General features: G+C 36.6%; 1 protein-coding gene and 1 non-coding gene across 5 annotated transcripts in view; both read left to right on the top strand.

The window, feature by feature from the left end:
- The window catches only part of Rabgap1l (RAB GTPase activating protein 1 like), a 526,658-nt gene that overhangs the window by 427,886 nt on the left and 73,898 nt on the right, over nucleotides 1-24,874 (top strand). Inside the window, exons 1-2 of one of the 4 annotated variants that reach the window (XM_048356665.1) lie at nucleotides 10,855-11,289; nucleotides 12,452-13,196. The exons of the other annotated variants lie outside the window; for them this stretch is intronic. Coding sequence (XP_048212622.1) covers nucleotides 13,086-13,196 — 111 coding nt within the window. The 5' untranslated portion in view covers nucleotides 10,855-11,289; nucleotides 12,452-13,085. Of the gene's footprint in view, nucleotides 1-10,854; nucleotides 11,290-12,451; nucleotides 13,197-24,874 lie in introns of those variants that run through there. 4 annotated transcript variants of the gene reach the window in all.
- LOC125360339 lies at nucleotides 15,762-15,867 on the top strand. Its single transcript, XR_007212726.1, has one exon. It is a non-coding gene; the product is annotated as a U6 spliceosomal RNA (small nuclear RNA).

Raw genomic sequence — 24,874 nt, 5'->3', positions numbered from 1 at the left:
CTTTTGCTCTGTGTCAGCATGGGGGACAGAGTGAACATTGTCAGGACCAGTGTAAAGAGCTTTCCCCTATGTTTCTTTCTAGAAACTTTGTGGTTTCAGGTCCTACATTTCAATTTAATTTTTGTTTGGATACAGTTAATACTACAGTTTTCTTCTTTTATACATGAAGATTCAGTTTCTCCAGTACCATTTATTGAAGAAACCGTCTTTTATTTTCCCATTGTATGTTCGTAGTGCCTTTGTCAAGATTAGAGATCTAGAAGTTTGTAAATAGCATTATAAAGCACTAGCTTCATTAGCTTTATAATTTCATGTTTCTGTAAGATATTTTAAGGCACAGACCAGGCCATACTGAAACTGGTACTTTGAGGAAAATACTGCTAGAGAAAGACAGGTATGGACATCACAGTTAGTAGTAGTAATTAGATCTGATTTCATTTGGAGCATTCTGAATAATTAGGCTTTTTGAGTACAGAGGTATAATGATCACTATATCAATGAAATTAAAATATTAATGTGCAAAAGTACCATCTCATTTAGTAGTAGTGGAAAACCAAATGTTTAACTATTATTGCTAAAGCCACTAAAATTCTTATAGCCTCATTAGGAAGTTAATACTTTTTCCCTTTCTGCAATTCTAGATTTTCACTCGATTTTTTTTCCTGAAACCTGTTAATTTCATGCACTTTAGCCCTTCAGAAGAGGGCATTGCTTAGCAACTGCATAAATAACTAATAGACCTATTCTTTGTAAAGGTGTCAGGGTTTTATTTATTTAAAATGTAAATGAGTGTATTGATTGTTAAAACTAAGAGGAATTCATTTCACTTTGAATTCTGATTTCTGTGTTTTTGTAGTTAGCATAGGATGTATGTCACAAAAAAAAAAACACCCAACAACACAGTTCATAAAACATGAACATCCCTTTCTTTGTTCCCTTCAATATCTCAGCAGCATTGCCCTGTTCATCTGCTTTTCTTTTCTAACAGAGTACCCTATACATAGTATGCTAAATAATAAAACATCTAATTAATTATATATAGAATTCTGTAATATTGGCTCTTTAATGCTCAGCCAGTTTTTTCTGAGAATTCATATACTGAGGTATTAGAAGAGGATCTTACTTAGATGTTTAATTGAAGCAATTGGTATTATTTCTAACAGTTTTATTTTGGCTTATTTGGAAAAGTACCTCAATGGACTCATCTGAGCTAAGGGTAGTTAGACTTACGATGAGGGCTGCTGTCACATTGCAATGTCCTGTCACTGAGACTGGCTATTGTTTACCTCATTGAGCTCAAGTCTTCCTACTCTATCAGAAAAAAACAATTATTATGTGAATCTCAGACCAATTTCCTTACTCTTCTTCTATTCTAGTACCCTGAAATAAAAACAAAATTCCAGAAAATTTGTATATTGCTGGTTATTCCATGATATATAAAAACCGAAAAGACTTGTACGGAAGTAGTAAGGATATCAAAGAGTATTAATGTTATAAGGTGAGAAAACAGAGAAGCCACATTTTGAAGGATCATATCCTGGAGTCTTTATTGGAGCACTGGTAGTCTGCAGGCAGCCAATTGTTAGAAAAGCCTGCAGCCTGCAAATATACTTAACATTGTTAGGAAACAGGCCAGAGAAGGAAGGAAGGAAGGAAGAAAGGAAGGGAGGGAGGGAAGGAGGGAGGGAGGGAAGGAAGGAAGGAAGGAAGGAAGGAAACAGTAACAACAAACCAATTCAGCTTTCCACTGGAGTCGAATTGGGACACAATGGTGACAAGAGAAGAGATGGGAGACTGGAGACAACACGGAGACACGTGTAGTGGTATAGTGCCTGAGCTGGTCCTGACCTAAATAGGATCAGGTCAGGAGTCAGGGACACAGGAAGCTCCCAGTCCCAATCACTGGACTGACAGGTTTAGTAACCTATCAGCCAAGTGGCTGCCCCTGCCTCCAAGGATTCAGACACACCCATCACCTGGAAGGTGGGGGTGTCACCTTCCCTGTCCTTGAAGACAAGAAGCCAGACCCTACCATTCACCTTGTGGCCAAGATGGTACTGGCCAGACCCGGTCTCCCTACTTCATAAACAGTTTACATATTTAGTATTAGGGAAGGTTGAAGGAGTAAAAAGACACTGTGTTTGAAAAGAGAACATAGAATGAGGCTCCTTTACAAAATGGCCACTTTAGAATTATATCTTGCAGATATGCTATGGGTAAATTTATAGCCTTTTTTTAATAGGAAGGTAATATTTTGCAACATGTATCAGAGGTATATTTTTAAGTGGAATATCTTCAATAAGAAATTAGCCAAACATAAAATAAAATATGTGCTTTTCAAAAGCATATATTTTGGTGACTGATAGCTAGTTACTATAAATAATATAGTAGTTCACATAAAATTAACTAATATAGCACTCATTTATAAAGTACAGTCAATGAGACAATATATGCTGTGATCACATCTCATTTATGTCAATTCACATGTGAACAATGCAGGCTAGCTATAGTTGAATTTAAAGATGTATATAGTCAGTTAACTGATAAAAGCTTGGGATGTGGTTCTGTGGTAGTGTACTTGCCTAGCATACAATAGCTCCTGAATTAGATACTCAGCACTATGAAAGGAGGGAGACAGGAAAAGAGGAGGGAGGGAGAGAAGAAGGAAGGAAAGGAGAGATGGAGGGAGAGAGGGGTAAGCAGTATATGCCAAAGAGTTTAAGAAAAAGAAAAGATTTTTTTTTTGGTGCCATATTGTGGCTTGAACTCAGGGCCTGGGTTTTATCTTATAGCTTTTTTGCTGAAGTCTAAGGCTTTATCACTTTAGTTACAGTTCTACTTCTGGCTTTTTGGTACTTAATTAGAGAGAAGTGTTTGATGGACTTTCCTAGCTGGGCTGGTTTTGAACCATGATCCTTAGATTTCAGCCTCCTGAGTAGCCAGGATTGTAAGTATAAGCTAACCAGCACTGGCCAAAAATGGTCTTTTAAAGATATATATAAGGCCAGGCACTGGTGGCTCATGCCTGTAATTCTAGCTACTCGGGGAGGTTGAAGTCTGCGGATCTCAGATGGAAGCCAGCCCAGAAAAAGCCAGAAGTTGAACTGTGGCTCAAGTGTTAGAGTGCTAGCTTTGAGCAAAAGAATCTCAGGGACAGCCCACAGGCCCAGAGTTCAAACCCCTAGGACTGACAAGTATGTGTGTGAGAGAGACAGACAGACAGAAAGACAGACAGGCAGAGAAAATTGAGCCAGGCACCAGTGCCTTATGCCTGTAATCCTAGCTACTCAGAAGGCTGAGATCTGAGGATTGAGGCTTGAAGCCAGCCCAGGCAAGAAAGTCCATTAGACTCTTTTTTTTTTTTTTTCTCAAATTTTTATTGTCAAACTGATGTACAGAGAGGTTACAGTATTCCATTAGACTCTTATCTGCAGTTAAACACCAAAAAGCCAGAAGTAGAGCTGTGGCTCAAGTGATAGAGCCTTAGCTATTATCCAGCAAAAAAAGTTCAGGGACTCCAGGATTAACATGCATGCATGCATGCATGCATGTGCGCGCGTACACACACACACAGAGTGAATTGAATAATGTATCTGATGTAAAAGCAGTAAAAAAAAAATTCCTGAGTTTTTAATCACTTTTTTCAGCTTTTGTCATACCTCTACTTTACTATTGGCTTAAGTTACTAAGGCAGATAGTTTCTTCCATAAAATGGAGATGATAAAACCAGCCTCTGGTGTTGTATTAAAAGAGATAAAGTAGTTAAAGCTCCCCTGGGTCCAGCATTCAGGTGTTAAATGTGCTTTACTTCTCTCCTGCCCCATTTGCCCCAATTCAAATTCCTTATGGTCTTTAAAATGAGATGGATTACATGTGTGTTGGCAAGTCTACACTTCAGGATAAGCTGTCACTCTAAACTATCTCATAGGATATTTCTTTTGACTAAGATACAAATGAACAGTGGAAAATGTTTTTTACAATGCAGTTATAAAGAAAGATTATTTATTATCACATGATTGTCCATAGTAGTGGTGTTTTTGTTGATCAGGTTACAACAGATGAATATCACTGTTCAACAAATGCTCTCTTTGTTTCCTCTTCTTGTATCAATTGCTCAGTTTAATAAGAGTTAATTTATTCAGGTCTGGTTTCATTGTAGTAAAGAAGCTAGTGAGGACAGCAAGTTACTGAATATTGCTTCCCAACCCCATTATCAAGCCTTCAGCGTTTCTAACCTATCTACATCATTTCTGACAGGACTCATGTAAATTTTCGAATTGCTCTGAAATAAAACAATGTCTAGGTGGTAGGGAAAACTGGTAGATGATTGGTATGATTACTATCTTTTATTTTTCTTTACTTGCTTTATTATTTTTGCTGGTTTAAAAAACTGACACTTAAAATATTAATATTAATGAGGTATCACATGATGGTTTGATAAATACAAATATACATCATATAATATTTAAATGAGGTTAAACGTAACGTATCTCTAAATATTTATCACCTTTTTTTCTGTTGATCATGGGACTTGGATTCAGGGCCTAAGCTCTTTCGCTCAAGGCTAGCATGCTACCAATATAAGCCACAGCACCACATCTTGTTTTCTGTGATTAATTGGAGGTAAGAGTCTCTTAAGACTTTCCTACATGGGCTGGCTTTGAACCATAATCCTCAGATCTCAGCCTCTTGTGTAGCTAGGATTAAGGGCATGAGTCACTGGCACCCAGCTCTTATCACTTTTATTTTTGGTAAAAACATTTGAAATATTTTATTCTTGCTTTTTAAAATCTTTAGTCATCTCTATGTGTAATAGCTGGCCCTAGATGTCTTACTCCTATCTAAATGTAACAATCATCATTCGTCACTTTTCTAATCTCACCCTTTATATTTGTCAACCAGGTAATCACCATTCTGCTTTCAACTTCTGTGATATTAGCTTTTTCAGTCCACATATTAGTTTGGTCATGTGGCTCTTGTCTTTGTGTACCTAATCTACTTATTTAGTGTAATGATCTTTTGTTGTGTGACAGAATTGCATTTTATTGTTTATATGTTCCCCATTTTCTCTATCCATTCATCAACAGATATGTACATTGATTGTTTCCATTTCTTGACTTCTGGCAAAATGAAGAAGTATCAGACCAAGTTATTGTAAACTCTGAAGCCTTTATTTTAACCATTATTTTATATACTTCCGCACTTGATGACCAAAAATGGAGGTTAAAAAGATAGAAACCATGGAGTCATGCAGGACTGCCCTTTGACCTACATGTCATATATGAAATCTACCTCAGACTTATTCAAATCTTCCTTTGAAACATTTTCTTGAATTGTGTCCAACAGCGAGTCACCACTTTGGCCAGGTTAGTTTTATTTTCCCTGTAAGAGAGCAATTTTTCACTTTGCCCATCCAAATTTAATCCATCTTCTTAGAAAGTAGCTGTTTGCAGAAGAACTTCATTCTTTCACAATACTATATCATTTGTTGTATTACTTGACAAACACAGGCTATTTGTATTCTATAGTGTGTATCTGTGTATGTGTGTAGGAGACAGTGTTGGAGAAGTAGTGCCTTGCACTTGGCTCATTTTTTATGGAGATTCTGTTTTGTGAGTGTGTGTGTGTGTGTGTGTGTGTGTGTGTGTGTGTGTGTGTGTGTGCCTGCCTATGTATGCTTGTTGGGGATTAAACCTAGGGCCTGGCATATGCTGGGCAAGCTCTGTTATTGAGCTTAAATTAAATCCCAGTTCTTAGCTTTTCAAGACAAGATCTTTCCATGTCAGTCAGGCGGTCCTCAAAATCATGATCTTCTCTCAAATTCCCAAGTACTGGGACTTCAGATGTGAACCGCTACACTTCCTTTCTTGTCAGCATTTAGTCATAAAAGGCTCGTATGCAGGAGCCAGGAACACCTGTTTTTTAGGGTTTTTTTTTCTTTTTTTTTTTTGCCAGTCCTGTGGCTTGAACTCTGTGCTCCTGGGCATTATCCCTGAGCTTCTGTGCTCAAGACTAGTACTCCACTGTTTTTTTTTGTTGTTGTTGTTGTTGTTGTTTTTGCCAGTCCTGGGCCTTGGACTCAGAGCATGAGTACTGTCCCTGACTTCGTTTTGCTCAAGGCTAGCACTCTGCCACTTGAGCCAAAGTACCACTTCTGGCCGTTTTCTATATATGTGGTGCTGGGGAATCGAACCCAGGGCTTCATGTATGTGAGGCAAGCACTCTTGCTACTACCCTATATTCCCGGCCCCACCTGTTTTTTAGTTCTGTTTCTAGCTATTAGAATTGAGATAAATCATAGAAATTCTCCATACTAGTTAGCTCAACTATGAAAGAGATTTTTTATTTATTTTTATTTATTTATTTTTTTGGCCAGTCCTGGGCCTTGGACTCAGGGCCTGAGCACTGTCCCTGGCTTCCTTTTACTCAAGGCTAGCACTCTGCCACTTGAGCCACAGCGCCACTTCTGGCCGTTTTCTGTATATGTGGTGTTGGGGAATCGAACCTAGGGCCTCATGTATACGAGGCAAGCTCTCTTGCCACTAGGCCATATCCCCAGCCCCTAAAAGAGATTTTTTAATGTATTTGAAAGATTAAATTAGACTCTTTGTCTAGGACATACTACTAATTAAATATATTAGCCTTTTTACTGTTGTTCTTTTGAGAATGTCTTATGAAATATACTAGCCTTTTTGTTGTTGTTTTTTAGATAGTTGCTTGCTAGGCAGGCCTTGAACTCTCAATCATCCTGCCCCAGCCTCCTGAATATTTGGAGCAGAGTCATGTACCGCCACAACTGGGTATAGTTGCTATTTTTTAAAATAGGGAAAAGAATGAACAAAATTTATTACTTGCCTAAGGCATGGGAGTATTAAATTCCTAGCTACTGTTATAGTTATAAAATTAATAGTAAATGTTATAATAATATATTGTGTTACATAATACACAGTATTATGTAATATAATGTATAGTAGATATATAATATATAAGTTTTAAAAATATATTTACTATACATTTTATAACATGTTAAATTTATAATATATTTACTATAATTTCTAATAATAAAGATATTCTTGTAATACAATTTTATTATTCTGTAATCCTCTCTCATATATATGGTAGAAGCCTTTAGCAAATAGTGGATTCTTTTTTCAAAAACTGTTATTCGGGCTAGTCTGGAACTTAATATGGAGCCTGCATTGGCCTCAAACTCAATGTTACTACCACACACAGCCAAATTCATTAAATTTTAACTGGAAGACTATAGCCAGGTGACTACCTAAACTGCTTTTATATTATCCAATGTTGATACCCAAGGGTCCAGTGTAAATGGAGTCAAGAGGCTGAGAGAACTTGAGACAGTGACCTTGTGAGTTAAACTCTAACACTCTTCACCTTGGGATCATGAGAAAAAAAGGCAATATAATTTGACATGTGGAATGCTTTGGTTTGGTGCAAGATATCCTCAGTATTCATTGAATGTTTTAGAAATTAAGATAAAATTATTTGTAAGTAGAATTCATTTTTACACTACCAAGAATAATAGTGAAACATACCTCATGTTTATGAATGTTTCTGAAACTGTCTTCATTTTGGATGATAGCAACAGTGAATGCTTAGGACCAAATTTAATTTGGATAAGTTTGTTTTGGATTTTCATGTTATAATTGAGGTGAAAAGCTAAACGATTAGAATTACAAATCTTCTTTGTCTTGATGCAAGCAAGGCAGGAAGCTATCTAGTATACTTGTTGAGCTATGATTTATCCCACTTCATTTTATTTTCTTAGTTCAATGTTGTGGATTTCTTTCTTAATCCTTGTTTTCTGAGGTTTTAAATTTGCCAAGCGATTGGTAGCACTGATAGGTAAGATAATAACTTGAATGGCTGGAATTCAGGCACACAACAATGGTTTTCTTCATTACCTTTGCATGCATTTAAAGAAAACTTAAGATTTCACTTATCTTTGTACTTATTCTTTTCTCAATGCAAAAACTTAGTGTTAGGTTGTTTCAAAATCCAAAATATTCTGAAACACATTCTTCTATTGTTACTTCTAGGGTTTCTCATTCACACCTTTCATCTTTTGTTGTTCCATTTAGAGCCCTAGGGTTTTATAATGTGCACTCTTAAGTATACATAAAAACCTGCTTGGAATTTTGGTTTTCTGTCAAGTAAAAAAAAAAAGTACTTAGAAGTTTGTCTTCATTATAGTTCCTTATTTCTATGTTGACCCTATGAACATTTTGTGATTCATGAACACTTGATGAACATTTATGTTGTGATGGCATCTGAGGGAGGGGGCGATCCCCCATCCCTCCAAGAGTCCACTGCTCAGAGACAGTCTCAAGTAAAAAGATGGATTTATTGGGGAAGTTCGAGATGGACCAGTCCCAGGTTTCAGAAAAACATATAACACAGAACAGGACAGTGGCACGGAGACTTACTTCCGGAGGATTTCCAAGTACCAACAAACCACTTCAGCTCCAATGGAGAGCTTAATTGGGATGCCAAGGGGACGACAGACACAAGACTCGAACATGTGGCATGGCATAATGGCGCCTGAGCTAGCCTGCCGCTAAATAGGGTCAGGGCCGGGGGCAGGGTCCTGATTTTATGGCTTTCATGATGAAATGTTCAGCAGGTTGAACCTGAGACATGGGAAGAGTGTCTTCACAGCCTCTCTCTAAAATAATTGTTTTAATGAGATGAGATCATTTTTTAATGTGTCTGTTGTTTCAGCGGATAACAAAATATTGTTCCCACAATGAAACTGTTTTTACTTTTTTTGCATTTGAAGAGAACCAGAAATTGAAAAAATGTCCAGATCTTTTTTTTTTTTTGCCATTTCTGGAACTTGAGCTCAGGGCCTGAACACTCTCTCAGCTTCTTTTGCCCAAGACTAGTGTTCTACCATTTGAGCCACAGCACCACTTCTGGCCTTTTCTGTTTATTTGGTACTGGGAATCGAACCCAGGCCTTCATGCATGCTAGGCAAGCACTCTACCACAAAGCCACATTCCCACACCCCAAATCTTATTCAGACTTCTCTTGATTGTTGTTTTGGCTCTTTGTAAATTTGACACTTGAGAATTCATATTTTCTGAAGACCAGGAGATGTTTTAGCCAGTCAAAATCAAGTATATTTTTGTTTACAAGGTACAGAATGCCTAACTAGAACCTAACTAGAAGGTGTGAAGACGAGCTCAAAGCCCAGTAACACACACAAACACACACACACACACACACACACACACACACACAGAGTACAGTCCAAGAAAGATGACTGGACTAATATTAGTAACTGGAATAGGTTACTCTTTCAGTAAAACATTATACATATTTTGTTTATAAAAATTGCCTTATCTTAAAAGATCTAGAAAAATTTAAAAAACTATCTTATAGCTAGTTGGCTTCTTATTACAAAGAGTATAAATGGTAATGTAAGTAATGAAAAGTACAGTTTCATATTATATTTTGAATACTCTTTTTGGCAAAAAGGTGATATTAGAAAATAGCAAGTAGAATGTGTTCTTGAGACATATAGCAATCTTGGGAAAATTTTATTTCCTGTTTTGAATTAATGCTACTCTTTATTTTTATTCTGATTCAGATTAAAAAGGGATTCTCACATTCACAATTCTCCAGTCAACCTATTTAGTGGAAGGAAATAGGTCACATGGGTGAAAACCACTATTCAAGTCTGTCCTTCTCAATTTTCATGACCAAGAAGAAACTGAAACCTAGGGAAGTTAAATGACTTGCCTTGGGCAGAGGTCTAGCTAGTTCCTGCTCCAGATGGGGACGTCTCTTTGGCTACTGGGAAGGCCTAAGTGCATTTAATATACTATCTTCTGGTAAATTGTGGCCATGTAGGAGTATCGTACTCTCTCTACCCTGTTGATCTTTATCTCAGGTAATTTTCCACCCCTCATTGTGTGTGTGTGTGTGTGTGTGTGTGTGTGTGTGTGTGTGTGTTGTGTTTGTGTGTATCTTTTCAGTGCAGCTGCTAAGTAGAAAACTGCAGGAACACAGGTGTAAACAACTCTTTTTTTTTTTTTTTGGCCAGTCCTGGGCCTTGAACTCAGGGCCTGAGCACTGTCCCTGGCTTCTTTTTGCTCAAGGCTAGCACTTTGCCACTTGAGCCACAGCGCCACTTCTGGCCGTTTTCAGTATATTTCGGTGCTGGGGAATCGAACCCAGGGCCTCATGTATACAAGGCAAGCACTCTTGCCACTAGGCCATATCCCCAGCCCTGTAAACAACTCTTGAGAGATCATTTGGCTCAGTCCAGGTTCAGAGGTGGATAGGAAGGATGTCTTGCTTGCTAGGAAGTGTAAGCAAGACTGTGTACAAAAGCTGCTGAAGTTTGAGAGGGTGTAGATGTTATTTCTGAGGCTGTAGAGAATGTATTTAGGAAAAAAGAAAAAGTCAACACATGACCAATTTTTGTTAAGAGATCGACACTTTAGAAAGAGCATACTTTTTTGGTTGGAACTACGTACGTATATTTAATTATATAAAGAAAAGAACTTTTGAGTTTTTCCCTCTTAGGTTCTGAAAGTAAAGTATCTTAAAAAGTATTTTTAAATGAAAAGAAATTACAATTACAAATCAAACAATTCTTGCACAAGAAAATGTATGCATGTTGCTAAAATAGAGGACCTCTTGGATTCAGAAGTAAAATGTTAGTGGAAATGAACTATTCTAGTACTCAGAAGCTTTTAAAAATATTTAAACTTTGGTAAAACTCTAAAAGAACTTGAGGTTGCCAGCTTCTGTTTATGTAAATATAAAACTTTTTAGTCTTTGGTTATGTTTCTACAAATGTTTTCATACTTATATTCTGAGGTCTTAAAGATTTTATGAGTTTAATATGCAGCACGTCTAGGTACTGCTTGCCCTTGTTTTCACTGGCACTTTTTTTCTTGGGTTAAAGTGTTCTTAACCAAGATTACTTATTGTTCCCCTGAATATGCTCTCCCTGGGCAAATAGGCAGCTGCTCAAATGCGGTCATAATTCTTGTTTGCCCCTGGGTGCTTGCCAGCAGAGAGTAAAGCATTATGGGAAGTTTACCTCTCACAACAGGTGTCTTTGTCAGTGCACCTTGTTCCGATAGCAGTATGAGGAAGCACTGAGTCAGCGTAGCAAAGGAAGAATACGAAAGCCAGAGGAATTGCTTTTCCGCCTAGAAAAACGTTCTGCAAAATACATCTGAAATCTTCTGGTGCTAGTGGATATTTAAAGAAGTTCACAGTACCTTTTAAAAGATAAAAAGAAACTTGAAGGTATGATCTGCCTGTATGCCTTATTATACTTTTATTCCTGATTATAATTTAGTTTTCACTTGGTAGTCAGTTTTGCAATAACTTGTAGTAGGATTTTTTTAATGCAAATAATTCTTTAAACCCAAAGCATTGTGGTAGAGGGGGAATGATATAAAAATACTTTACTAGCTTCAACAAGGATCAAACTTAAGCTTTCTTAATCTTGAGAATTTACTTAAAATACTGCACTTTTTGTTTAAGTAAGCCTATTAGATACTCTTGGTTCTTAGCAATGGATTTTTTTTTTGCCTTCCCTGTGGGGAGGCTTATAATCAATAATACTTATAGGAGTTGCACAGCCCTCCTAATCACATTTAAATGGCACAAGGTACTAACTAGTTAATCACTTTAATCACTCACGTGAATCTATAGAAAATGAAGATACTTTAGGAAGACATGAGAAAATAGATCCTATACACATTGTTCTGAGTATTGTTTAGTTAGTTCCGAAAAGCAAACAAATTTAAACAACATAATCCTGATGCTTACTAAAAAATCCACCCTAGCAGCTGTGTTTCTATTGGTTTTAGATATACATTGCCAAATTGATTTCTAGTTCTAAATAGAAAATATTCTAACACTATAGTGTTAACTATTTTAAGAAGAACCCAGGGAATTTGGAAGATTAAATTAAGAAATATTGGAGTTGGCAGCACTGGTTAAAGGACGTTTTAGAAATGTTGGAACATTAAGGAACTTACTTGTTTTAAGTAAAATTAGCATATGTAATATATCCTGGCAACTGAGAGAGCCTGAGAAAAACTGATCATTGTAGGCAGCTTCCAAACTTTTTATTATGAAACACGGATTATTATTTACCGTGCCCAACTTTACCTTTAAATCACTTCCAAAGCACCAGCAAATTGTTCATATGTACTGCCTGCTGATTGAATAATTAAAAGAAACCTTCAGCCTTAAATTTAAAAGGTGAAGAGAACATTCATCCAGAGGAGAGAAACAGTTTATAAACAAGACTCTTGTGCAGCTTATAGAATAATAACAACACAAAGTTATGTTTAAGGTACTGTCTTTTTAGTGTGAGAAAAGCAAGAGATTACTACTTGATATTATTAAACCAAATGAATTATTTCTTTTTTATATTTTGATACTTCTTTTTTAACAGAAATACTAAGAGAGGAAAAATGTTTCATACTTCAAGAGATTAATTTACTTCACCGAGAATTCTGTAAAATTCTGAGAAATTAAAATATCTTTTTTTTCTAAGAACATGAAAAAATAAGCATTAAGATAATTAAGGAAATCTACTTTTTCTCCAAGAAGAAGCTTCATATAGCAATACTCAAGTAAGAAGATGAACTGTTGCAAAAATTTATAATCTCAAGAACATACAATAAGTCAACTTTTTGTATTTTGATTTTAGGAGAGCTTGATAATAGAATATATCTAAGTTAAGAAACTTCTCTTAATTTCTATGTTTTGAAATTTAAAGAAGAGTTTCAAAGAACTGAATTTTTTCATCTGCAGTTTCAAGAATGCAGAAGATGTTTATAGTGTATACTTCCTGCATAGATAAGAGACCTCCTTTAGTTTTCTACTGAGGGTGAATTAATAGATAAGCGTGTGGTAGCAGCTGCTTTTTCATTTCTTTCTTTTCGAACTTTTGACACTCAACCTCCTCCAGCTCAGGTGTGTGTGTGTATATGTGTACTGGCACTGAGCTGCAGTAAGCATTTTCCTTGGATAGTCTGGTCTGGAGCTGGAGCAGCAGCAGCTGCTGTGGAAAAGCAGCTGGCAAGATGATGGAAGAAATCTCCATTATGGTAGCCTATGATGCCCATGTTTTCAGCCAGCTGCATGACGAAGACTTCCTCACTAGTCTGGTGGCTATCAGCAAGCCCAGATCTATGGTAGGTGGTGCCTTGCATGGTACTGGAATTGTTTTCTTCCTTGATGTGATATTCTCCTATAGCATTTGTGGCAAAGCTTCCTGGAATTAAAATAGCATGGTTGCTGTTGGCTTTGTGTTACAGGATACAGCAAAGTCCACAGGTTTTTAGTGACTTATATGCATAATTAAAGACTCTTGTACACCAGTAGTACATTTTAAATGTTAGAATGTTTTCCTATGTAGTGAGATTGAAAGGACTTTATAGTGCTGAATATCACTTTGTCCCAAGCTTTTGTTGGTTTGTGTATGTATGATTATTAGGTAAAACTGTAACTTCCATACATAATAGTTCAGTCTCTTTCAAGTAGAATATTTCTAACAGTGAATGATAACATCTTTGTGAATTGAACTATTTAAAAAGTTCAGGGTTTAAAATTATTACCAGAAAGAACCATTCTGGCAATAGCTTATAGTATAATTTTACTTTACATTTAATATTTATAAAAAGGCTTTTTACCATTATCTGAATCCTCTTATGCATGTCCTAGCATACCAGAAAAGAAAGTTCTTTCAACTATTATTTTTTCTCTGTATATACCATCATTGTGATGGTTAGTGAGTTAAAGAAAGTTATTTATATCTTCTGAGCAAGCTTTCTCGGCCATGGTTGTAATACCTTTTTCTTCATTCTATTTAATGGAACTTATTGCAGCAATAGCATGAAAAAGTTTCTCCTAACAGCCAAACCTTACCAGTATGAAGCTCTATTTTTCTATTTAAGACATGGGAACCTAAAAACAATCTGACATGTGTTTTCCCCCCCCCCAAAGAGAAAATGAAATGACAAAAACAATGGGTCAATCCATAGATCAATTTGAAAAGACTTAAGACATATCAACTAGATGAAATGTAACAACCTGTTTAGCTGATCATTTGAGCTATAGTGAACTACCTGTAAGATAATTGGGAGAAATTTGACCACTAATTATTTACTTTATGATATTAAGGGAATTATTAAGTTTTGTACAATAGCATGATTATTTTTAAATGATCATTTAGAGATAACTATTGAATAATTATGGATGAAATGTCAGCAAAGACTTAAGAGATGCTAGTAGAGAGATTGGTGATATAGATGACATGACTATTGGTAAGTGTTGAATTGTGACACTAGGTTTTCGTTATATACACTTTGCTTTTGAAGATGTTTGATAGATTCAGTTTAAAAGAATTAGGTGTTGGACTGGGAATGTGGGTTACTGGTAGAGTGCTTGCCTAGCATGCATGGAGCCCTGGTTTCAATTCCTCAGTATCACATAAACAGAAAAGGCCAGGAGTGGTGGTGTGGCTCTAGTGATAGAGCCTTGAACAAAAGAAGCTCAGGGACAGTGCCCAAGCCCTGAGTTCAAGCCGTAGGACTGGCAAAAAAAAAAAAAAAAGAGAGAGAGAGAGAATTAAGTGGAAGAAACCAAGGATGGGTGGAAAGGTAGAGAAAAAAGGGAGACACATACTGTATAAGTGAATGTTAATGTACTTGTCAAGAAATGTGGTCACATAGATAATATATTCATATATTGTATACATGTAAGTATGGGATAATAGATTTGGTCAGTATTATGGAAAGCCTTCAAGAAATAAAAGGAATCTGAAATATTTATATGTATACCAAACTTTAAAATAGTCTAGGTGTTGAAATATTATATTAGATTGATAACTGGATATTTGATTCATAATATTTTCTAATGTAAAGGTATATGTCTTATGTGAAAAAAAGAAATATTATATTACACAAGGTTCTGACAATATTTAGATTTATTTTTCAAATTTGAAATTTAGAATAGTCTTGAGGATAATTGATTTTGGCTTACCTGGAAAAGTTCTAATAAAATGGTTCCAAGATAAAATATATTTTTGTTTCATATTGAATTTTGCTTTGAGAGGAATCCTTTAAATCATGTAAAAGAAACAGAGTTTTAAATAAAGTAAATAGCTTCTCAGTCTGAGTTACTACAGCACTGTGAATCAAATGACACTCTTGCTAAGTTAGGAAATACTTTCTGAGTTCATATTAACTACTCTGGAGGATGTTTAGAAGCTTTCTAAGTACAGGGTTAATTATATATCTTTCTGTAATTGGGCTTTGTTTCATGGTAAAAAGAATTTTAATTCCTTGAGTAGTACATTCTCAATGGTTGTAAGATATAGATACTGAATTTATGTATCTGTAGCTCTATAACTTTCTCGTATCTAGTGAAGACTTGATGGAAAAAACAAGATTGAAAGGAAATTTGATTTAACAATATTTGTTATTGCTATATGTTATACTTTTAGTTTTTGTTGTTTATCCTATTTGATTGTTTGAAGGCTAGTTACGAACCCCGCAGTTAACTTTAGAAACATCTTGATTCACACTTTGAAAAATGTAACTGTATACTATTGATCCATTAAAATGAAAGAGGATATAAGAAAATCAGAATTTTCTTAACATACATAATAGATAAGCAAAAAGGATAAGGAGATCTAAGTATGACTTCATATGTTTCCCATGCCATCCACATCACAAAAATGAGAAATTACCCAGATTGTGCTCACTTCAGCAGCGCATATAATAACTAGGACCAGTACAGAGAAAAATAGTATAGCTCCTCTGTAAGGATGACACGCAAATTCATAAAGTGTACCATATTTTTAACTATAAATGACACCCAGACCTTAAAAAAAATTCTGGAATAGCAATGGATTTACCAAGAAAGCTAAATAAAAGCAAGAGATCATGACTAGCATAACCTAAGGAAATTTTTAATAGTAGTATACTGGAGTTGGTATGTGCAGTGAAGATTCGGGATAATCAGAATTACTACAGAAACATTTAGAAAGGTACTTCAAGCTGGGTGTCACTGACTTACACTTCTAATTCTAGCTACTCAGGAGGCTGAGAGCCAGAGGATCTCACTACAAAGCTACCCTGGCAGAAAATTCCTTGAGCGCCCATTTTCAATTAAGAAGCAAAAAGCTAGGCTAGGGCCTGGCTCAAGTGGTAGAGGAAACGAGAAACTGAATGAAAGCACAAGCCCTGATTCAAGCCCAATTATCAGGAGGAAAAAAGAAAAAAATGTATTTCATTGTTAGACATAGTGTTTCCTGCCTTCCCTTAAACTCAACAGATTACTTTTCTTAGGTCCTTTTCTTTTTCTTTAGTTGTTTACTGGCGGCAGTACACAAAATTTTACCACCACCACTCATATACTTACAAAAGAATATATAACATTTTTGAGATGGGTTCTCACTATGCAGTAGCTTACACTGTTTTTGAACTTAGTGTAGCCCAGGCTGGCCTCAACCTTGAGATCCTCCTGCCCAGCTTTCTCATTACTGGGAATACAAGTGTTCACAACCATGCTGAGGCCATACAAAATATCTCTGTATTTAACTTGACATGCTCACATAAGGTGCTGACACTTAAGACCAATTTCTAAAGGTTCCTGTCAGTGCTCCTTGACAGATTAACTTTGCTGTCTACCACCTCTGATGACATTTCCAGTTATATTTGTGGGTAGTTTTTTTTTTTTCCTTTTGAGATCAAGTCTCACTATATTGTTGGACTGTCCTAAAATCCCTAGGCTATTCCTGTCTCAGCAACAGGTGACAGGTAAATGCCATTAACCAATTGCAGTTGTTTTTTTACCTGACTAGTGTACATAAAGGAAAAATATATTGAGTTACAATGGAGGCTTTGAGATATTTGTGTTTAAATTTAAAAGTACATGATCTAATGTATATATAGTGGACATAACCAATGCATGTTCTGGCAAGCTTAAGTATTTCATATTAAGTGTCAATTCATATTCTAGTGAGTTACTTCATTTTTTTTTGATCTATAAAAAGCTGTAAAGAAGCTGGGTGCTGGTGACTGGGTGCTAGTGACTCACACCTGTGATCCTAGCTACTGAGATCCTCAGATCTCAGTTAAAAGCCAGCCCTAACAGAATCATCTAAGAGACACTTATCTCTAGTTAACCAACAAAAAGCTGGAAATGGAGCTGTGGCTTATGTGTTAGAGCACCAACCCTTAGTGATAAAGACAAGGAGAACAAAAGGGCCTGAGTTCAGGGCCCAGTATTAGCACGCTCTTGCTCGTGCTCTCTCTCTCTCTCTCTCTCTCTCTCTCTCTCTCTCTCTCTCTCTCTCTCTCACACACACACACACACACACACACACACACAACTACAATGAGAACATTGTTTTCAGTTGTGTGTTAGTAAGGGCCAGTATATACTATTACAACCAGTTTTGATTTAGTATAATGTGCTCGGCATAAGTAAAATGTACCATTCTACAAAGACATAAGAGAGACAGAGGCAAAAGTAATATTTTGCGGTGCTATATGTCATTGTGGGATAGAACCAAGTGGAGAATAATTATCATGAGTTAAACAGTGAGAAATAATACTCCAAAACAAGGCAAGAGTGCAAATTATGGCCTCAAAGGCTGACCAGTTGCTTGCCAGACAGAAGAAATGGGACTTTTCTGAACAAGGGGGCCAGTTTATATAAAAATTAATGGATTGATAACTAGGGTGGATAGGGGAAGACTGTACAATAACAGTCCCTGGTTCAAATTTTAGAACTGCTACTTGCCAGGAACTGACTTAGTTTCACTATGCCCCAATTTCCTCATCTGTGAAATGAGGAACACAAGAGTATTAACTCATTAGATTACTTTGAGTATCAAATAAGAACACACAGAAAATACTTAGCACAGTGAAAACTCTTGCTAATTCTCCCTTTCTCACAAGAGAAGAACTGTTCAGTGTTTGGAGGAAATGTAAAGGAAAGCATGGGGTGAGTAGAGAAAGCACTAATGGGGAAGGAGAAGATGACAGTGTAAAAAGTAGGGGCTGGGCATGTGGCTTAGTGGTAGAATGCTTTCCTAACATGCATGAAGCCCTAGATTCAATTCCTCAGTACCACATAAACAGAAAAGGCCAGAAGTGGTGCTGTGGCTCAGGTGGTAGAGTGCTAGCCTTGAGCAAAAGAAGCTTAGAGACAGTGCCCAGGCCCTGAGTTCAAGCCCCAGGACTGGCAATCAATCAATCAATCAATCAATTAAAAAAAAAATATATATATATATATATATGTTAGTGTGAGTCACCCTGGCGCATTACTGTGATTAAGTAATACACGCTGAGGTTATCAATCTTATAGGAATTTAAGGCTTTCTTCTCTGAAGGTGGTATAGAAAATCTTATGTCTGAACGCAGGACCAAAAGGCAATGTGGAACCAACAGGAGGAAATATATATGGGCCAAACCACCTGCAAAACAAATGGAATCCATTACTAAAGCACTGTTGTGGAGTAATGAGTAGGCAGGGGTCACAATTCCCATGAGAAAAAAAAATTTTTCCAGTCCTGGAGGCTGAACTCAGGACCCTGCACTCAGTAGACAAGTGCTGTATACTTGAGCCATGCCTCCAACACTTCAGGGAAAAATTGAAAATGAAAGTAAAAATAGTAGACAAGTGTCTGGACTTATATACCTGAAAATGTGACACCATGAATAAAGAAATTAAGCCAACCAGGCAGTGGTGGCTCTGTCTGTAATCCTTGCTACTGAGGAGGCTGAGATCTGAGGATCTCAGTTCAAAACCAGCTTGGGCAGGAAAGTCCGTGAGACTCTTATCTGCAATTAACCAGCAAAAAAGCCACAAGTGGAGCTGTGGCTCAAGTAGTAGAATGCTCTCACCATGACCTGAATAGCTCAGGGACAATGCCCAGGCCCTGACTTCAAACCCCAGGCCAAGCACAAAAACAATAAAAAATAAAAAAAGGAAAAGACACCAAGTCACAGGTGCTGATTACTTATAGTTGATACATTCCTATTTTTATTTAGGAAGAAACAGTTCCTGTGTGAATAAAGAGTAATTATTGAGATAATGTTGAAAATTAATGTAAACTTCCTACTTTATGAAACTGAAGGGCTGTTTTGGTATTAACATGATGAAAACATTAGATATTAAGAATACAATAGAGGGGCTGGACTTGGTGATAGAGTGTTTGTGTAGCATGCATGAAGCCTTAGGTTCAATTCCTCAGTACCATATAAACAGAAAAGGCCAGAAGTGGGCACTGTGGTTCCAGTGGTAGAGTGCTAGCCTTGAGCAAAAAGCAACTCAGGGACAGTGCCAAAGCCCTGAGTTCAAGCCCTAGCTAGGGCTGGCCAAAAAAAGAAAAGAAAAGAATATAATAGAGAGCCTAGTGGGGTGATACACACTTGTTACCCAAGCTACTTGGGAGGCAGAGGCTGGAGGATCACAAGTTCAATACCCAGGCAAAGCTAGTGAGACGTTCAAAAGAAAACAAAATAAAAGGCATGAAACTATGAGGCATGGCTCAGATGGTAAAAAACAACAACAACAACAAAAAAAAACCCAAACCACTTGCCTTGCATTCAAGAGGCCCTGGATTTAATCCCCAAGAAAAGAAAATAGAGGGAAAATGGAAGGAAGAAAGGAAGATCCAGTTGGCTCTTATAATGTTTGGCATATAGAAATGTAAGATCAGTGTTTCTGTAAAAGAATTGATCACTAGTAATAGCATTGTCTCGCAACAAAAGCCAATTAACCAGATGACACATGGCTATACTGGGCAGTGGATAGATATTCTTAACTGACAGATACCAGAATAGCAGCACGGTGCCCACAGAGGAAGGGAGCTGTTTCTGGCAGCTACAGCTTCTCTGTTCTATAAATGGGGGATGTGGGTAAGCATTCTGTAAGTACTTCCTCCTTATTGCTTTGACACATAGATTTCATTAAGCAAGCCAAATTAAAAACAATATTCAGAGCAATTACATATACCAGAGATGGAACTATCAATATAATCAATGGGTATTTCTAAATCATCATTGCATATACATTTCAAAAGTAATAGAATAAAGCATTGTATAACCAGTTAAAACTTATCCATACTGAAAGTAGATACTGGTTGTTTTAAAAAATTATCATTGTTATTCAGCATGCATATACCTTGGCACTATTTCATCAATTTCAGGTTAGTTTAGGGAACCAAGTCTTCTTTCATTTAGCTTATCAGCCTAATGAGTTAAGGTTCTTATGATTGGGAGGAGTTAAATTTTATGCTGTCTTCAAAAAAAAAAAAAAGAGGGGCTTGGAATATGGCCTAGTGGCAAGAATGCTTGCCTTGTATACATGAAGCCCTGGGTTCGATTCCCCAGCACCACATATATAGAAAATGGCCAGAAATGGCGCTGTGGCTCAAGTGGCAGAGTGCTAGCCTTGAGCAAAAAGAAGCCAGGGACAGTGCTCAGGCCCTGAGTTCAAGGCCCAGAACTGGCAAAAAAAAAAAAAAAAGAATGAATGCATAAGATGATGCTATGTGAAATAAACTCCATGTTATGGAAACGACTGTTATATCACTGTTGTAATTATTTTCAACATGCCATGTGAAACCCTAGCTTCTATTGTTGATGATCCTCTTGTATCCCCTTCCTGTGGTTGTAACTGGCACTATCACTGTATCTTATCTGGGTACATTGGAAACTGTATATACTGGTATTAGAACTAGGAAAGTGAAAGGGAATATCAAAATTGAGAGACAACTGATAAAAAGACAAACTACAAAAGCAATACTTGCAAAAATGTTTGGTGTAAACCAACTGAACAATTCATGGGGGGAGAGGGAAGGGGGGAGGGGGAGGGAGGAATGAGGGAGGAGGTAACAAACAGTACAAGAAATGTACCCAAGGCCTAACGTATGAAACTGTAACTTCTCTGTACATCACTTTGACAATAAATAAGAAAAGAAAAAAGAAAAAAAAAGAGAATTTATCATGTGGGCAGCAGGGTGTGTTTCTTTAAATGCAAGCTAGGAAGCAGTGCTGATGCTGGTCTGATGCTGGCAGCCATTCTCCTTGTCTCTTGCTATCTAATTAACTTCTCCCTGTGTATCGCCTTGATTTATCTTTCTGTCTCTGAGTCCTCAGTTGCCTCATTCCCATGACAGAATATTGCTGCCGTGTGGCACCAGATTTACAGTTCTGCCATATGCAGAGACTTATGTTGCCACCCTAAATCACAACTCCAGATTCCTTCAGAGAGAAACATTGAAAAGCATCCTGTGAGTTGACATGGTACAGAGCAGAACTTACTAGCATTGTGGAGCCAAACTACCTAGGTCAAATCGCATCTCAACCCTCATTAGCTCTGAGATTCATTTTTTCCATTTGCCATACTGGAATCAGGTTAGTATCTTTTGTAGAAGACACTATCTATCTTTTGATCTATCTATCTAGCTATCTAGCTATCTATCTATCTTACTTAAAATACCTAGCACATAGCATATAGAAATATACACATACCAATATTATTTCTTTTTCAGAAGAGAGAGAGAGAGAGAGAGAGAGAGAGAGAGAGAGAGAGAGATGCTGAAAACAAAACCCAGGGTCTTGTACATATTAGACTACACTCTGACTCTGACATATATCTAGCCCTATTCAAAATCCTGAATTAAAGATTAACTTTCATCAAGGCTTTATAAGTAAATTAATATTGTTTCAGATTTTGAAAAATAATCTTTCACATTTGATAGTGAGGGTAGGGTTGATTTGAAATCCTAAAGATCTTTTCATAAAAGATATTATAGGAGTAATAAAATCATGATTTGATTGTAATTGTTGAAAATACCACTTTAGGCTTTTGTATTGCTTTCTTTTAGCCACTACACTTTCATTTAGTTTTAATGATCAATGCAAAATCGTCATTGATCTGTTCCTAGGCACTATTACGTTTTTGACACTGGGAATCTAGATATGAACAAATATTAGGTGATAACCATTGTGAATCATACAGTAGGGAGGAGTAAGAAAAATATTAACTGATAATACTACTTACCAGCTAGTAATGAGACTTAAAATTAAATGTAGTCAAATTAGTCAGGTGAATAATTAGTGTCTTTACCTTGAGTCGTCAGTGAGGAGCCAAATGGTGCCATTTCAGATCCAAATGACATCTATGAGAGAATCAGGAGAAAAAGTATCTCTGGAAGAAGAAACCTAAGAGGCCTCAAATGGCAGAACTTGATATATGGTAGAACAGTGTCGTAGAGTCAGTGTGGTTAGAGCCCCATGAGCCAAGGACAAACTGGGAAGAAATGAGACTGAGAAGAAATTATAGGCAGGCTATGATACTGTGGTTTGTAAGCCAGATGAAGTAGTTCAGATTTTATTACTTACATGATGCCATTATATTTTGAAAACCTAGTGAATCAGATTTTAGGTTTGGTTAACAGACATTTAAGTGAATATTAACAACTAGTTAGAGATGGAATTAGTTAGACATGGAAAAATCAGCAAATGCCTAAACTGAATATGAAATCCTGTTGTACTATTAAAAGTCAAAGCAACAGAATATTGTCTTGTAAGTATTGCTGTTGCATTGGTTCGCCTTTACCCTTTGTCTCTCCAGTTTGGTGTTCCCCTTCCCTAGTTCTGATAAACATACGTACAACACCCAGTATACCAAAATCAGTTACCATGACATCAGGGGTAAAACCATGGGGAAGAAAGTCAAAAGGAAAAGGCATAATTTCATATGATACAACAAAGATAAACTACTTATTTCCAAATCTTGTAGTTCATTACGTTTAGGATCATAGTTTGTGATCATACAGACATTGCTATGGAGCTATTGTGCTCCTCTGCTAGGACTATCCTAGACAAGTTCTAAATTGTTTCCAATGAGTAAAACCATCGAGTTTATGTTTCTTTGCGTATGGCTTACTTCACTTAGTATGATTTTTTTCCAAGTCTTTCCATTTTCTCATGAATGGATCCAAGTCATTCCTTCTACTAGATGCATAGAATTCCATTGTGTATATGTACCACATTTTCTTGATCCATTCACCTACCGAGGGACATCTGGGTTGTTTCCATATTTTAGCGATGGCAAATTGTGCTGTGATGACACGGTTTGATGCAATCCCATTTGTCCTACCTTTCTTTGATTTCCTGTGTTTCTGGACCTTTATTAAGAAAGTTTCAACCTTTGCCAAGGAGCCCTAGTGTTTCTCCTATTCCTTCCTGCAATATTTCCAGGGTATCTGTTTTTACATCCAGGTCTTTGATCCATTTGGAATTGATTCTGGTGCAGGGTGATATATAAGGATCTAGCTTTAGTTTGTTACAGGTGTTTAACCAATTTGCCAGCACCCTTTTTTGAAGAGGCTGTCTTTCTTTCATCCTACTTCTGTGGCTCCCTTATCAAAGGTTAGGTGGGCATAGGTCTGTGGGTTCATTTCTGGGTCTTCAATTCTATTCCATTGGTCCTCAAGCCTGTTCTTGTGCCAGTACCAAGATTTATTATTATTATTATTATTACTATAGCTTTGTAGTAGTAAAGAATGGTGTTGGGATATTGATGGGTATTGCATTGAATTTGTAGATAGCCTTTGGCAGTATTGCCATTTTCATGATGTTAATCCTCCCAATCCAGGAGCATGGGAAGTTTTTCCATTTCCTTAGTTCAGCTTCAATTTCCTTTCTCAGGTTTTTAAAGTTCTTATCATAGAAGTCCTTCAATTCTTTCATTAAGGTTATTCCTAAGTATTTTTTTGTTTGTTTTAGCAAAGTACATTTTCAACCTTTGTAGTCACCCTACTGTTCAACAGCATCCCAGGACTTCTTATACCCAATTGTAACTTACCACCCATTCTTCTCTATCCTGTAGTCTTCCTAGCTTCTGGTAACCACCATTTACTGAACTTCTATAAGATCAGCTTGTTTAGATTCTTCCTATTAGTGAGATCATCAGTGGTACTTTTCTTTCTGTGCCTGCTTGTTTCATTTAACATAATTTCTAATTCCAGGATTTCTTTTTTAAAAGATGATTCTATAGTATCTTTGTTCTGTATCTATCCATTCATCAATTGATAGACACTTAAGTTGTATCTTGTTTTTAGCTCCTGTGAGTAGTGCTGCAGGAAACATGGCACTGTAGATGTCTCCTTAGCATACTGATTTCAGTTCCTTTGGATTTGTACCCGCTGACTGCTGGCTCATATAGTAATTCTACTTTTAACTTTTTGAGGAAATTTCATACTGCTTTTCATAATGGTGATACTAATTTTCTTCTCCCCTTCCCCCATCCTCACCAGTGCTTCATATCTTTAGTATTTTTGTTAATAGCCATTTTGACTATAGAAGGAGGTTGTCATTTATTTTTTCCATATATCTATTAGAGAAGTCCTTAGCTCTGACATGGTCAGGACTATAGTGGTTTGGTTAAAAAAAGAGTTAGGCTGTGGCCCAAGTAGTACAGTACTAGCCTTGAACAAAAGAAGCTCAAGGACAGTGCCCAGGCCCTGAGTTCAAGCCCCAGGACTGGCAAAAAATAAAAAAATAATTTTTTTTAAAAAGAGTTCAGGAGAAGCAGCATAAAAACACATACTTACAATGTAAATGTTTATTTTAATTTAAAATATTTTTTCTTATCACCTTTGTTAGAGAGTCATTGTGACCTGTATTTCAATAGGAATTCTGAAAACCATATGCCTCCTGTTTTCTAAGTCTAAGAGGAGCAAATAATTACATTTGTGAAACAATTTGATAGCAGAAATTTTCTTTTTAGATTTTTGATGGTAGCATATCTGTCATTTAATCATTAAATTAGCTATGTCTTTTTA

Source organism: Perognathus longimembris, chromosome 11 (genome assembly GCF_023159225.1).
Source record: "Perognathus longimembris pacificus isolate PPM17 chromosome 11, ASM2315922v1, whole genome shotgun sequence".
Taxonomy (NCBI): Eukaryota; Metazoa; Chordata; class Mammalia; order Rodentia; family Heteromyidae; genus Perognathus; species Perognathus longimembris.
Note: the sequence above shows the minus strand (reverse complement) of the source record. Positions and strands in the feature narration are given on the sequence as shown.